A 15561-nucleotide genomic window follows, 5' to 3' on the forward strand; every position below is an offset into this window, starting at 1 on the left:
ATGTAAACTTAAGATCACTAGTGGCCATTTTCCTGCCATGTAAAGCAAACCTACTCTGGGAAGAAAAAAAACCCCTGATTTTCAGAGAGATGCTGTAAAGAGGTGGGATATATATATAGAGAGTGAGCTCTTATGACTTCAATTGCATCCGTATTTCCAGCCATGCCCACAGGATTTGCTCTTGGACTTTCCAGTTAATGAGCCCATAAATTCTTTTCTGCCCATGTTGGATTGTATTGAACTTCTTCCAGGAACCCTAGATAATACATATCTGAGACTCAACATATCCAGACACAAACCCCTCCTCCACTGCATCTCTCTAGCCTTCCTTGCCTTCCATGACCTCATCACCTCTCACTCTGGTACTGCCATTGGCTCACTGCCATTACCTTGGTTCAGACTTGCATCACTTCTCACCTAGATTGTTGCAACCATCTCCTCACTGGCCTCCCTGCCTCCAGGCTTGTCTGCTCCATGTCCAAAGACAGCCAGGTGGACAGACAGATAGACATGCACACAGCCCTGCCAAAATCTTTCTGATCACAATCCTCTCTGGTTTTCCATGGGGTAACTTAGGAGGCCGCCTGACATCTGGCATCTGCTACCTGTGGAGCCACAGCTGGCACCTGCCTCTCCCCAGTTCCCATTCTCAACTCAAAGCTAATGCAGAGGCTACCTTCAGGGCTTTCTTACTACTTTCTGTGTCATTAAACCCTGCGCAGTCCATCAAAGCCTATAGAGCCCTCTCAGAATAATGTTTTTAGAAACATAGACTAGAATACATAGATTGATAATGAAATTATAATGAACACTGATATACAGTTATCAAAATATTTAAACAAATTTAAATACAGTCATGTCTTTGCTTCTTTGTTAACACATTAAATAGACTGATTTAGAAGTGCGCCTAATAACTATTTGTAATTTTCAAGCAGTGAAGAACATAAACGAAATTTCAAGTCATTTGCAACAAGTGCAAGTGTAGTGAAATAGACTACACATGATCTTTGTTGGTGACAAAGTCCTGAGTAAGTGCTAAGCTTGTTTTGGTTGGTTGCCTGCATTCATGATGGAAGGAAACACTAAATTTCAGAAGGAGGTTGGTTGCAATGGCGATGTAACTTTTTTTCTTTCTAAGTTCATGGACCTTCCAAATAAGCCCCACTCCCCATCTTTGGTTCTTTGGGACTCAGCTTAATGTCAGCCCCTCCGGGAAACCTTCTGTGATCCTTCATCACACTAGGTTGGGGCCCCTCACCTGTAACCCCACAGTCCCCTGAGCCTCCCTTTATCACACCACAGGTCACACAGAATTCCATGCATTTGTCTACCTCCCTGATTGGGGCCTTCTTCATTGAGATCTGTAAAGGTGCCAGCTTTGCAGGCACAGCCTTGATCTGAGTCCAAGTTACATTGAAAAGCTGGACTTCAGGTCCCTGTGAAAGGCAGGAGAGGCTTGCAAAGCAGTGGGATCCTGGAACTCAATGACGCTCCGCTGATGAAGGACTTAAACTGATTTCTTCTCCATTCTTTCATCTGACGATGGTGCAGCCATGATGAGTTGAGCCTTTATTGCTAACCAGATCTGCATTTTTATCCTGTCCCTGTCTCTTGTCACCTGTTTGCCTTGGGCAACTCACTTTGCTTCTCATCTCAGGACTTCAGTTTCATCACCCGTGAACTGGGGACCACGACAGTACCCACATTGTAAGGCTCCAGTGGGGATCAAACAAAAACGAATGTGAAGGGCTTAGCACTCAGTCATAACAACCAGTTGGCTGAGAGTTGAAAGCGTCCATGTTAGCTGTTGTTGCAACCCATTTGCTCATTCAACAAGCATTTATCAAACACCTATTTTGCCAGGTGCTTTGCATACATTTAAAGCATTTCATAATACCAGAGGCAGGTTCTATTATCCACATTTTAAATAACCTCTTCTTTTGCTAGAGAGGTGCTTAGTATTCTTGGACAGTTTCAGATCATAAGGGATTAAGGTACCAAAAAATTCTGGGGATGGGGTCATCCCCCTCCTCCAAGATCAGGCATTATTAGGCGACATGGTGCAGGGGCTAGGGAAAGGATTCAGGTTTAGGTTGGAATCCCAGCTCCTGGAAGCCATACACACCCTGCGGGGCAGACACATCTGACGGCAATAATTGAACTTAGCTTACCCTGCGAACGACCCTATGGTCTAAGAAGAATGTGTATTCACAGCTCAGAGCTAAGGAATCTGGGAGTGGCCAACCTGGAGATTCACTCCTTATGTATGAAGGATGTCTGGGTCCCCTGCTGGGCTGTACAGGCAATTGAGGCCCGTGGTTTTGGGTTAAAGAGCCAAAACCCTTGGTTAAAGGGCCAAAAGGAAGTTGCTTAGATACAGGGTGCTAAGGAAAAATGCTATATAAACTGCATGCTTTTTATATAAACAATTGAGGTCCTTTGTTTTGGGTTAAAGGGCCAAAAGGAAGTTGCTAGGTGGAGGGTGCTAAGTGAAAATGCTACATAAACTGCATGCTTTTATATAAACAATAGAGGTTCTCCTGTCCAGCCAGCTGCCACTGGATTGTCCCTGTATGTAAGTTCCCCCAATAAACTCTATGTCTCGTTCACTGTCTCTAGGTCTCTTTTTTGGCCTCCTGGACGTGGTACCATTCCTAAAGGAGTTAACAGTGGTCTGGCATGACACACCTTGGGCAAATGACTTCATCTTTTTTTTTTTTTTTTTGAGATGGGTTCTTACTCTGTCATGTAGGCTGGAGTGCAGTGGTGTGATCTCAGCTCACTATAGCCTCAATCTCCTGGGCTCAAGCGATTCTCCAGCCTCAGTCTCCCAAGTAGCTGGGACTACAGGTGTGAGCCACCAATGCCGGGCTAATTTATGTTTTTTTGTAGAGAAACTTTTTGTAGGGTTTCACCATGTTGCCAGGCTGGTTTTGAACTCCTGGCCTCAAGTGATCCACCCACTTTGGCCTCCCAAAGTGCTGGGATTATAGGCATGAGCCACTATGCCTGGCCAACTTCACCTCTTTATGCCTCTTTTTTTCTCACCTAAAGAGTGGGATAGTACTCGTGCCTACCTCATGGTAATCAGAGAGTTAAAAGATTGAAATTTGTGTAAAGGGCTGAAAACAGTGCCTGGCACACAGACCTCAAAAAGGGTTAACTTTTTCTTTTTTTTTTTTGAGATGGTATCTCGTTCTGTCACCCAGGCTGGAGTGCAGTGGCACGATCTCAGCTCACTGCAACCTCCGCCTCCCAGGTTCAAGTGATTCTCCTAGCCTCACCCTCCTGAGTAGTTGGGATTACAGGCACCTGCCACCATGCCCGGCTAATTTTTGTATTTTTAGTAGAGACGGGGTTTCAGCATGTTGGCCAGGCTGGTCTCGAACTCCTGACCTCAGGTGAAAAAGGGTTAACTATTTTTACTTATGGGAACACCTAGCAAATTCCTCCAACTCCCTCAAGTGCCCCCAAGGAGCACCCGTCCCAATAGGCATCCTCCTCTGTGAGGCTCACTCCCCACCTGGCACGGCTTGCCATCAGTGCTGGAGAAAGATTGTGGATAAACACCACAAAGTGGTTAGAAGTGGCCACTTTGGGTTCACTGCTGGACTTGTGGGTTCAAAGGTCAGTGCCCCGGGCTACCAGCTGTCAGGCCTTCATAGAGGCTTTACCTGTCTGGACTGCAGTCCCTCATAAATTGGAGATAATCATAGCACCTCCCTCAGGAAGCAGAGTGAATAAGGGCAACAAAAACAATTACTGAGTACCTACTCTGGCTGGACAGGTGCTAGCTGATAGGAGTGATCAAGGTACTGCAGGTTGAAATGAAATAATGCTTGTGAAGTGTTGAGGCATGTATGCCTGCAGAATCATAAGCACTCAATATGCGTTACGTGCTATATGCTACAAACTAAATATATCATAGTAAAAAATGGATAGGTCTGCTAGATTTTTAGACAAAAAATATATGCATCTGAATATCCATCTTTTGTTTGTTACTCCCATATTCATTTTCTCATTTATTCCCACAAATCAGCCCTGGAGGATAGGCAGGGTGGAGATTTTCTCCTGCTTTTACTGAGGAAAAAGAGGCACTGGGAGGTTAAAATTAAAATGCTGATAAGCTGGTGTCCAGCAACAGGAGGTGACTGGGCATATTATAAAGAAATCCGGCCCGGAGCAGTGGCTCACGCCCGTAATCCCAGCACTTTGGGAGGCCGAGGCAGGCAGATCACTTGAGGCCAGGAGTTCGAGACCAGCCTGGCCCACATGGTGAAACCCTTTCTCTACTAAAAATACAAAAATTAGTGGGCGTGGTGGCATGTGCCTGTAGTCCCAGCTACTAGGGAGGCTGAGACACGAGAATCCCTTGAACCTGGGAGGCGGAGGTTGCCGTGAGCCAAGATTACCCCACTGCACTCCAGCCTGGGTGACAGAGTGACACTCTGTGTCAAAAATAAAATAAAATAAAATAAGAAATCCAGCGGAGGGCAATGTTCCACCTCGAATCTCTGAGTGGAGAGCCAGAGGCCTTGGGCTGGGAGGTTTGATGGAGGCCTGTGGGTCCAGGGCGCCCCGGCCACGAGGACAGGCAGGAGGGCGGCGGTGGACACGCCCCGGGGCGCACGCTCGCTGGCGGCCGCCTGCCCGTGGGCAGAGGAGCGCACGAGGCCGGGCACGACGCTGGGTGGCGCTGCCGGGCCGCCCCGCGCTAGACCTGTTGCGTCCAGGGCGCAACTCCGGCAGGTTTAGGGTAAAGGGGCGCTCCGCTCTCTCCGCGCGCCCCCTGCAGCCCTGGACGCAGCACCTCCGTTTGGGACGCCCTACGCCCACCTTAACTTGAGGTTCCCATCCAAGCAGCCTCTGCAAGCCTCACCGCAACCGTGCTAGGCGCGTCGGGTGGGGCGGGAATAAAGTTTTTCCAACCCAGTTTGGGGAGAGGGCTGGATGGGAAGGACCCTCCCTGCTGCAGACTTCATGGCAGGCTGCACTGTGTCCCCTCGGCTCCACGGCTGCCCCGGGGGCGCTGCTTTCGGTAGGTGCCAGCCCCCGTGCCAGCAGGATGGGCTGACCTGTGTACCGCCCCCTCCCACCCCCTTCCCCATCCCCATCCCCTCCCCCGCCTCCCGCGCGCTCGGGCCCCAGCGTCTCCGGCCCCGCCTGCGCTGGGGTCGCTGCAGTCCCCGCAGCTGCCCCGGGCTCCTTGCCCAGGCGCCCCGGCCTTATTCCAGCCTGGGGAGCGCCTCGGGGGGTAGCACGGGACAGCGAGGGAGGCCGAGGCGGGGGCCCTGGGCGCCCGATCTCTCCGAACCGGGGAGGCGGCCCCGATTCCGAGAGCCGGAACGCAGGGAAAGGCAAGGACGGGGCGGCCGACCGAGGGGCGGGCGCCGCTCATCAGCCACGCCAGTCACGTCTGGGGCCACCGGCTGCCTTTTTCTTCCTTTCCCCCTTTGCTTTCTTCCCCCTCCGCTGTTGGCGAGGGCAAAGTGGCCGTGGCGGCGCCATGCCCGGGCCGGAGTGAGTGCGCGCGGGCGAAAATGGCGTACATCCAGGTAGGGCTGAGGCTGGGGGCAAGGTCCGGGGTGCGGGTAGGGGGTGCCGCGCCCCCTCCGGCTGGGAGCGCGCGGAAGAGAGGGCCCACGGCTAGGCTCCCACAAACTTGCTTGGAGAAAAAGGGTGCCCGTGCGCGGGCAACCTGTGCAGCAACAGGGGTGCGCCCCGGGAGGAGAGACTGGGGACCCCCAAACCGCGGGATGGAGGGTCCTATGTGTACTCTGCAACGCGCGCCCTTGCCTCTTGGGGAGGGAATGGGGGGTGGGGCGGACTTTTCTTCTCCCCTGCCCCCTCCCTCTCCTTGGCACCCCACCCCAGGGGAGGGGCCGTGGGGAGGGCGGCCCGGGGCGCGCCAGCCGCCCGGCCCGCCAGCTGCCGTTGCCGTGGTGACGGCTCCGGCTAATTGGCCGGCGGAGCGAGCCTGAGGCAGCTGTTCCGACCAGGAGGGACAAGGACGTCGTCTCTCCCGGGCACTGGGTGCTGAGGGGTGGGGGACACCCGGAGGCCAGAGGCGCGCTGGTGAAGAGAAGGGAGCCTGTTACTTTACTCCGCTGCATTGGGATCTGGGAGATGTGGACCCTCTTCACCTTGAAGAAACGTCCCCCAAGAATCCTTGGGCTGAAATAATTCTGAAATAATTTCTAAGCAGCCTTTTTTGGGGGGAGGGGGCGGAGGGGTGGGCCGGGCTTCTTGATGAAAAGACCTTTCTCCTCTGCGAGAAGGGAAGTGACCGCAGGTCAGCGCCAAGGTCAAGCAGGCAGACCCGCAGTGAGACCCGTTGAGCTGCTTGCTTCTGGTGCTGGCGCCTCTGAGCTGGGCAGAGAAGCTTACAGACTCCCACGTCCAGGGTGCATCTTGGCTCACATCTTGTCCCCTCAGCCACAGCTGGGGGTGCTGCTGGTCCTCCCATTCCTCTCTGGGTCACATATCCCCTCATCGTGTCCTCAGACGCTTCAGCCCGCCGGGAACTCTGTGCTGTGTCACCTGGCGGAGCCTCTTCCATTCGTCTCCTGCCTTAGATTCCCTGGATTGGCTTCCCTTTCGTGGAATCGCCAGTTTCTCTTTTCGAGTTCAATGAAGGTCACATTACTGTCCACCCACTGTGTGCTGAATGTTGTCCAGGGGCTATTCAATAGTCGCCCAACAAACACTTGGGCGACTGCCTACTAAGTGCTGGCACTGGGGATACAGTGAGGAAAACAGCACAGTTCCTGCTCCTCTGAGTGCGCAATTTAGTGAGAAATGAACACGATTACCGGCTCCTGGGGTTCTTAATGGCTGCCTTCAGCACAGAGAAATTAAGTGACTTGCCCAAGGCCACACAGCTGCTTAGGGGTCAAGGTGGGATCTCAAGGGGGGACTGTGGTAGATATGTTAGATATGTTAAGCATCTCATATGACAATGACCCAGTGACGTTGGTTTTCCTTCTAGAACAAGGTGTTAAACTTTTTTGTCCTGTAAAGTGCCAGATACTATTTTTTTTCTCTTGGAGGCTCACATGGTCTCTGTCACAACTATTCCACTCTGACTATAGCACCAAAACTATAGACAGTAGTAAATGAGTGGGCGTGGCTGTGTTCCAATAAAACTTTATTTGCAGGCACCAAAATTTGAATTTTGTATACTTTGCACGAGTCAAGAGGCATTCATCTTTTTTTTTTTTTCAACCTTTTAAAAACGTACAAATTATTCTTAGCTCAAGGGCTGTAGCAAAACAGGCTGCGGGGCTGGTTTTGATCTGCGAGCCTTAGTTTGCCAACCTCTGTTTAGAATGCATGGGTTGTCTTTCTTCCTCTTTCTTTCTGGTGTGAATTGGTTCTCTTCCATCGGTGTCAAACATGTGAGCCCAGGAGACCCAATGCCAGAAAGACTCAGCATGCCTGGGAACGTCAGGGCACCCTCTTTCATCTTCTTTGGTTTCTCTCTGCTCCTTGACACTTACCTTGCACCTGGGCTTTGAGAAAGCTGGGGAGGCTGTTTTTCAGCAGGGCCATGAGGTGGCCTTGTCTCTGTTCACTTTGGTTTCATAAATGGCCTCTTTTGACCACCACATGTCTAGGAAATGCTTCCCTATATTCAGAAAATGGTCGTGGATTATTATGAAAAAGTATCATTTTATCCTAAACATTCTAAAGCACTTTTTCATGTAAGCCCTATGAGGGTATAATATTTTGCTGTTTTGTGCCCTGCTGTACCTGCCGGGACAATACGCGGTGCCTACTGGGTTCTACCAGGTCTTGACAATCATCTGATTCTCATCACAGAAAGGGTGCATTTTATTTTTCAGCTGGACCGCACGCAAGTATTTGCATAGTCAGTGTCCTGTCCCACCTCAACAGCGCACCTTTGAGGTATAGAGTAGCCTTTCCACTAAAGAAGAGGTAACTGCGGCTCAGAGAGGCCCCCTGACTTGCCCAAGTCACATGAGCAGCCGATGGTGAGACTAGGACTCTAGTACTTCCTGGCTCAGTTTGTTGCGTGGCCCTTCAGCACCTTTGGGTCTTGTTCTGTGTATGGTTTGAGTTTTGGCTTTAGAGACTTTGTGATAAGTGCCTTTGACTATTTCCCAAGCTGTTGTTATTCCCTTACCACTTCGAGGATTTTGATTTTTTCACAAGCCACGTACCACCTGTTCTATGATGATGATAATGATGATGATGATTATTATTTTAGACAAAGTCTCACTCTGTCGCCCAGGCTGGAGTGCAGTGGTGCGATCTCGGCTCACTGCAACCTCTGCTTCCCAGGTTCAAGTGATTCTCCTGCCTCAGCCTCCCCAGCAGCTGGGATTACACGCGCCTGCCACCACGCCTGGCTAATTTTTTGTATTTTTAGAAAAGAGGGGGTTTCACCATGTTGGCCAGGCTGGTCTCAAACTCCTGACCTCAGGTGATCCACCCGCCTTGGCCTTCCAAAGTACTGTGATTATAGGCATCAGCCACCGAGCCCAGCCCTACCTATGCTATTATTAACTTAATTTTTTTTCTATAAATGGGCTCATTTTTATTTTTACTTTAAAAAAAACATATGAAAAGGAAACATTATGTCACTAATATCATAGGAAACCAAGATCATGTGACATGGCAGAAGGCAACTAGAAGAATAAACGCAATGGGAATAATGCCACATTATTGAATTCTAGGTGGACGTGGCTGTCTCCAAGGCTCTGGACAAGATCTACTTTCTTTGTTTAAAAGAAAGGGGACGGGGGAGGGTGGAAATTGGTAAGTGGTAAAAGATGTTAACATGTAGTGGTACCAAATCGAGACTTTCTCCTCCTTGAAGGAGAATCGGAAAAAAGATAATAACTTTCTCCCTCTTCAAAGGGACTTGAAAGTGGGACTCAAAGTTCTGAGTTTGAGTCCCACCTCAGTTCACCTCTGGGACATGCCCGAGGTTGGGATGCAGTACTTCTAACCTATCTAGTCTACTTGGCCCATTTGGAAAACCATCTTAAAGAGAAGGAGGGAGTCTGTGCCCTGAGAAACTGAGAGACGAAGATGGGGAGGCGGGGTGGGGCCACAACAGGAAGGGAGGACCTCCTTCCTCAAGAGGACCAGATTAGGGCTTCCTTTTTAGTTCCCTCTGTTTGTGGGTGGTGATAGGAAACACCCCACCATCACCATTGGAGCAGAATCGGAAGGTAGGGCCTCCAGGAGGGCGGGGGAGCCAAGAAACATCCACTGTGTGCCTGCCTGCATGTTAGCTAATCATGTCCTTTTGAGTTGGCTTCATGGCTATTTCTGTATAGGAAGGTTTGCTCTTCTGAAGTGTGGCTGCATTGGATAGCATGACTATCTATCCACCCGCTCTGATTCATAACAGCATACGGTGCAAATCAAATCGAAATGCTAAAGTTTCCCATTTATTTGGTGTTGGTTAACCAGGAGGCTACCAGCAGCCCTGAAAATAGCAACACCTTGTTAGGATGTTAGGAAGTCAGCTCCCTTCCCAGGATGGTAAGTGGAAATATGCAGGGCTTTTTTTTTTTTTGTAATTTTTTTTTGAGTTGCTGGAATATTGCTAAACTGGTCTTGTCTCTCTTTCTTTAACCCCTTCGTTCCCTTACGCCCTTGGCTTCATCGCGGATCTTAAAAGGGCAGTTGGAACCATTAAACGAGGTGGGTTCATTTGATGATTTGTTTGGTCTGGTTTCTAATCAAGAAATGCCTGACTTTCATTTTGGAGTCTTATGTGGGGCTGTGGGGATATTGAATATTCAACAATAACCTGGTGTTAATAACAGCACAGTTTCTATTCCTTTCTACCGAAAGGAGATCCCGGTTTTGAAAAGACACCAGTTGACAAGACAAGTTTCCCTCTCCACCCCTACTGATTCCGTTTGATTATCTCTGTCTGTTTCATGTCACCGAGATTTTTTAAAAATATTTTTTCCCCTGCTCTCAAGAAGACACAGTAATATTCATTGTGTTTCGAACATACTGTATAGCCCTTATGATGTTGTATAAACCACCCACATGTCAAGAAAGACGTTCACATAAACTACAAAAGAAAATACCTGCAAATGTTTTGCTTGCTACTAACAGCTCCAGCGAGCTGATGTTCGCTATCTTTGTGCCTGCAGTTGGTAAATAGAAATGGAAAACATTTTGTTCTAAGTGCTGAGCAGCAGAGCCAGAACTCCTGAATGTCTATTTCTCATCCAAGATCGGCTGCTTGTAATTTTGGGTGTTGTTTCTCCTCTTCCTCTTCCCTACCCCGCCCACCTCCCCCAATGGCCTCAGGGTTTTCTTTCTAGAATCTCTGATCTGCTGCTGTGCAGATGGACCTGCCGGCACTGCTGTCAGAAGTGCTACGAGTCCAGCTGTTGCCAGTCAAGTGAGGATGAAGTTGAAATTCTGGGACCTTTCCCTGCTCAGACCCCGCCCTGGCTGTAAGTAAAACTGCTCTGAACTTCTCTGAAATCAATTTCAAGACTTTTCCTTTTTTCTGAGAAGGGGGGTTGGGGGTCTGGGCCACGGGAGGGAGGATTTGGGGGCATGAAAGAGAAGCAGGCTGAGTTTCCAGGGACAACTTTGCTGCAGACTGGGAATATGTTCTGTACCCCTCATTTTGTTCGGCAAGCTGGCGAGACCAGCTGGTGGTGTGGTTTTAGTTCATCTAGTGGCACATCGGGCCTTCTGAGATATGAACCGTGTAATGCTAAGCGTGTGGGCATTTTTAGTCACGTGGAGTGTTGTTCCAAGCAGAAAAGGAGATCTGTGAGTCTCTATATTCTTCAGGGGTGACCGCATTCTGAGGGTTTCCATCCAAGTCAGCGTGACAAGATTCCCTAGCACCCAGCCCAGGGCCTGCACATAGTAAAAGCTCGATAAATATCCGTTGCATGGATGGGTAGACGGAATGAACAAACAAGTGCCTTTTTGCTGCTCCGAACAAGAACTTCAGAAACAGGGAAGCAGAAAAGCACCTCCAGGCTCCATCCTGTCCTCCAACGCTGTTTATGTTCTCTCTGGCATCTTTCGTTTTATTTCTAATTCGCTCTCCTCCCGCGCCTGCATACAACATCTCCATCTGCCAGTCGCTCAGATATTTTGGGAACGCAGTTTTGAAGCTTCTCAGCCACGTGCCTGGTCCACCTCTCCATGACTGAGAGAGGGACGTGGTCAGAGAGCCTGGGTACAGTCAAGAAGGTCGGGGCTGGGAAGGATCAAGAAGTCATCAAGTGAGCTTGTCATGATTCAGAGGGGCAGGCCCAGAGAGGGAGACAGACAGCGGCCAGGACCCACAGCTGGAGCCTGGCAGAGTGGAAGGAGGCAGCGCTGTTTCAGCTCAGTCCTTGGCCTGAGATTCCAAAAGTCTCTGGTGTCCCATCTTTCCCTCCAAGTTGGGGGCTCATGACTCAGGCCTCTCATTTTCTCTTCTTAGAAGCAAGTATCAAATATTTCCAGAGCAAAATGGTTCTCTACCCAGGCTCTGTGGTCTCAACTAGTATTTCTAGTTCTGTGACCTTGGGCAAGTGGTTTGATATCTGTGTGCCTTGATTTCCCATCTGTGAAATGGGATGATAAAAAGAATAGTATTTCTCTCAGAGTTATTGAAGGGAGTCAATGAATTTGGAATGTGGAAAAGTAGTTAGGAATGCTTTGTTGGTGATTATACATCTAAGTAACTCTGGCTGGGCGCAGTGGCTCATGCCTGTAATCCCAGCATTTTGGGAGGCTGAGGGCAGGTGGGTCACTTGAGCTCAGGATTTCGAGACCAGCCTGGGCCACATAGAGAGACCCCCCCACGCCCCATGTCAACAAAACATCAAAAAATTAGCTGGATGTGGTGATGTGTGCCTGTGGTCCCAGCTACTCTGGAGGCTGAGGTGGGAGGATCGCTTGAGTCCAGGAGGTTGAGGCTACAGTGAGCTGTGATTGCGCCACTGCACTCCAGCCTGGGAAAGAATGAGACCCTGTCTCAAAAATAAATACATACATAAATAAATGAGATATGCATATAATATGCTTAGCACAGAGTAAAAGTTTTATAAGCATTTATTTCTGTCAGTATTAGGTATCAATAGAGATTAATTAAACTGATATAAACACAATGTTAAAGAACTCTTCCATTATTCATTATTCATAAGTTGTGGCCTGAATCCTACAGGTGTGTGTAGAGTTGAGATTTTTGGTGAAAGCAACTCATTAATCAAGAGATAATTCACAGCCGGGTACTGTGGCTCTCATCTGTAATCCCAGTTCTTCGGGAGGCTGAGTTGGAAGGATCGTTTGAGCCTGGCAAGTCAGGGCTGCAGTGAGCTATAATCATGCTACTGCACTCCAGTTTGAGCAACAGAGCAAGACTTCAAAAAAAAAAAGGATTCTACTGGTCTATGTAGCAGAAGTTAGTTCAGTCCATCTGATGTCCTTAAAGCTATGCTCACAAGAATGCTATCTCCATGTGGGCAGGGATTTTTGCCTCTCTTGTTCACTCAGAAAAAGTTGTTGACTAACAGACTATCCTACAGGCAGAACTTGCATCCTGAAAGTGCCAATCATCAGTTGAAAAGTTAATCTCAGTTCCTTTTGTAGTTATTTCTTAAGTACAGCGTGCCAGGCGCTGTGGTATACACAGGGCTAGATAGGGTCTTGTGACCATGCTCAGGGAATTTTCAGTCTCATGTAGGAGGTAAGGCAGGTATGTAAGTCAGGTTGCCCCCTAGAGTTGTGCATTTACACCCTGCATTCCATATATGACAGTCCTGCATAAGGCCTTGTTATGAAAGAATCAGGAATGATGGCTTCAGGCATAGCTGGATCCAGGAGCAGAAATCATGTCATCGGAGCCTTTCTCTCTCTCTCTTTCTTTCTCTGTTTCTTCTGTATTGGCCTCATTGTTAAGCTTGTTTTCTCCATGTGGCAGCAATAGACTTGCATTCTGTTGCCGTTGCATAAAAAACAAACAAACAAACAAAACCAAACCAGGAAAGACTCTTATTAGCCTGGCTTGGGTTATGTACCAATAACTTTCACTTGGAGGAAATGGTGCTAGAATCATGCCAGTTACCTGCCCACCCAGGAAACCAGGGAAATGGTCATTTCCACCAGAAACACATGAACTAAACTATTAGACCAGGGGCTGGCAAACTTCTAAAGGACCAAATAATAAATATATTAGCCTCATGGGCCATATGGTCTCTGTTGCAGCTACTTATTTCTACCATTGTTATGCAAAAGCAGCTGTAGACAGTAAATGAATGGGCACGTCTGTGTTTCATTAACACTTCATTTACAAAATCAGGCAGTGAATTTGGCTTTGTAGTTTGCAGACCCCTGTAATAGACAATTGGGGTGTTGTGACTAGAGAGGAGGAAATTGACTAGAGAGGTGGGCAGACATCACTCCTTGTAGAGATAGGGGTCTCATTGTGTTGCCCAGGCTGGTCTTAAACTCCTGACCTCAAGCAGTCCTCCCACCTCAGCCTCCCAAAGCACTGGGATTACAGATGACAGCCACGGCACCCAGCTGTGAATTATCGCTTGATTAATGAGTTGCTTTCACCAAAAATCTCAACTCTACACACACCTGTAGGATTCAGGCCACAACTACATCTAGGAAGAGCTGGGGGAACCTGCAAGCTCAGGTTGAGTGGGGTCTTGAATGCCGGAGTAAGGAATTTGGATTTTCTTCTATACCAGCGGAGACCCCTCATAGGTGTTGAATATCACAGCCAGGTACCTGTTTGCCCCCTAGATATCCAAATGTTGAGTGTTACAGATGCACAGCCTAGGTTCTCATGCTGAGCTGGAGGACAGTTGTGTTTTGCCTTGACTGCTGCTGACCCTTTGTGTAAGCAGGGGCAAGGGGGCTGGGACCCTCTGGGAAGACATTTCTTTTGGTTTTGCCACTAGTAGAGAAGTGGACTGGAACTTTCCCAGCAGGGCCAATACACCGCAAAACTCCAGGTGGCGCCATTCACATGGTGGCCATTATGAATGGCACCACCTAGGGTTGTGCAGTCTACAGACTGAACAGCTGTGCATGACCTTTGTGCTTCCCAGGATGAATGAGGTCTCTTTTGAACACTGGGCAGTGCTTAATACAGTTTTGACACTCAGCATAATGCAAAACGGTAAGAGAAATCTGTAAAGGGAAGATGGCTAAATCATTCAGAAAGTAAATTTACAGCTTTGTGTTTTCCCCAGATTTATTTACCAAGTGGGCAGCTGCATATTATCAAACAGACAGGAAGTAGAAATGTCAAGTGTATGGGCTTTGCAGTGCTGTTCCTACTGCGACATTTGAGCCAACAACCATGGGACTTGCCTCTGTGGACTGGCACATGGCAGATGAGCTGGCCCTTTGTGTGTGCTCTGCGTGTGATCTTGGGGACACAACATTAATTGTCACATATGCTCATGTCCTGTGGGCCCCCAACTTTTCTTGGCTGGCTGGGCTGGTGAAGATTAGGAAAACCGCACAATCTGACTGGTGCCTTTTGAAGCAATGCCAGAAAGACCCTCATTGAAGAGTGAATTAAAGTCAAGTTGGTTGATTGTTTGTCGAACAAGCACATGTTGAATGCCTACAATGTGCAGAGCTCTTACAGGCCTCTCAGAGAGGCCCCACTTGGCGATTGGGTGTGTGTGCCGTTTAGAGTTTAGCATAACTGGCTTAGCTGGGGTTCTGCCTTTTAACAGTGGTGCAAATTAGTTATTCATCCTTCTCCCAACCTGTATTAATTTGTTTTGTGTTGCGATAAAGGGATACCCAAGACTGGGTAAGGTTCAAGTGATTCTCCTTTTTTTTTTTTGAGATGGAGTCTAGCTCTGTCACCCAGGCTGGAGTGCAGTGGTGCAATCTCGCTCACTGCAAGCTCTGCCTCCCGGGTTCACACCATTCTCTTGCCTCAGCCTCCCGAGTAGCTGGGACTACAGGTGCCTGCTACCACGCCCGGCTAATTTTTTGTATTTTTTTTAGTAGAGATGGGGTTTCACCGTGTTAGCTAGGATGGTCTCAATCTCCTGACCTCGTGATCCACCCGCCTCAGCCTCCCAAAATGCTGGGATTACAGACGTGAGCCACCGTGCCCGCCCAGGTTCAAGTGATTCTCATGCCTCAGCCTCCCAAGTAGCTGGGACTACAAGTGCGTGCCACCAAGTCAGGTTAATTTTTGTACTTTTAATAGAGATGGGGTTTCGCCATGTCGGCCAGGTTGGTCTTGAACCCCTGACCTCAAGTGATCCACCCACCTCAGCCTCCCAAAGTCCTGGGATTACAGGCATGAGCCACCACACCTAGCTCCAGATAACACTTTTGAAGAACATCAGATCAGTCTCATCTCATGCACAGGATGCGTCTGAAGACCTCACAGCATTCAAAACTTGCATTTTTCAAGATGAGTTTTCCCATAGGCTTTAATGTCAAGTTGCGGGGGATGCAGCCTCGGAAGGCATAAATCTACAGCCATTATGGCTTAGGGGCATGTTATTAGCGGCATCAGTCTCAAAACGACATCACCAGTTGTTTTTCTACCTCCTTTCCCATCCCTCCAGC

The 15561-nt window shown here is 48.8% G+C and overlaps 1 protein-coding gene across 9 annotated transcripts in view; it reads left to right on the plus strand.

Moving 5' to 3' along the window:
- The first annotated feature begins 5133 nt into the window (after positions 1–5133).
- SYT17 (synaptotagmin 17) overlaps positions 5134–15561 on the plus strand; it is a 100612-nt gene continuing 90184 nt past the window's right edge. For 2 of the 9 annotated variants that reach the window (XM_063655218.1, XM_063655216.1), the window contains exons 1-3: positions 5153–5555; positions 9661–9678; positions 10303–10451. In XM_063655218.1, coding sequence (XP_063511288.1) covers positions 5541–5555; positions 9661–9678; positions 10303–10451 — 182 coding nt within the window. In that variant the 5' untranslated portion in view covers positions 5153–5540. Of the gene's footprint in view, positions 5556–8764; positions 9517–9655; positions 9679–10302; positions 10452–15561 lie in introns of those variants that run through there. The other 7 variants (XM_054454177.1, XM_054454179.2, XM_063655217.1 and 4 more) reach the window with 7 other exon arrangements.

This window comes from Pongo pygmaeus, chromosome 18 (assembly GCF_028885625.2).
Source record: "Pongo pygmaeus isolate AG05252 chromosome 18, NHGRI_mPonPyg2-v2.0_pri, whole genome shotgun sequence".
NCBI classification, from domain to species: Eukaryota; Metazoa; Chordata; class Mammalia; order Primates; family Hominidae; genus Pongo; species Pongo pygmaeus.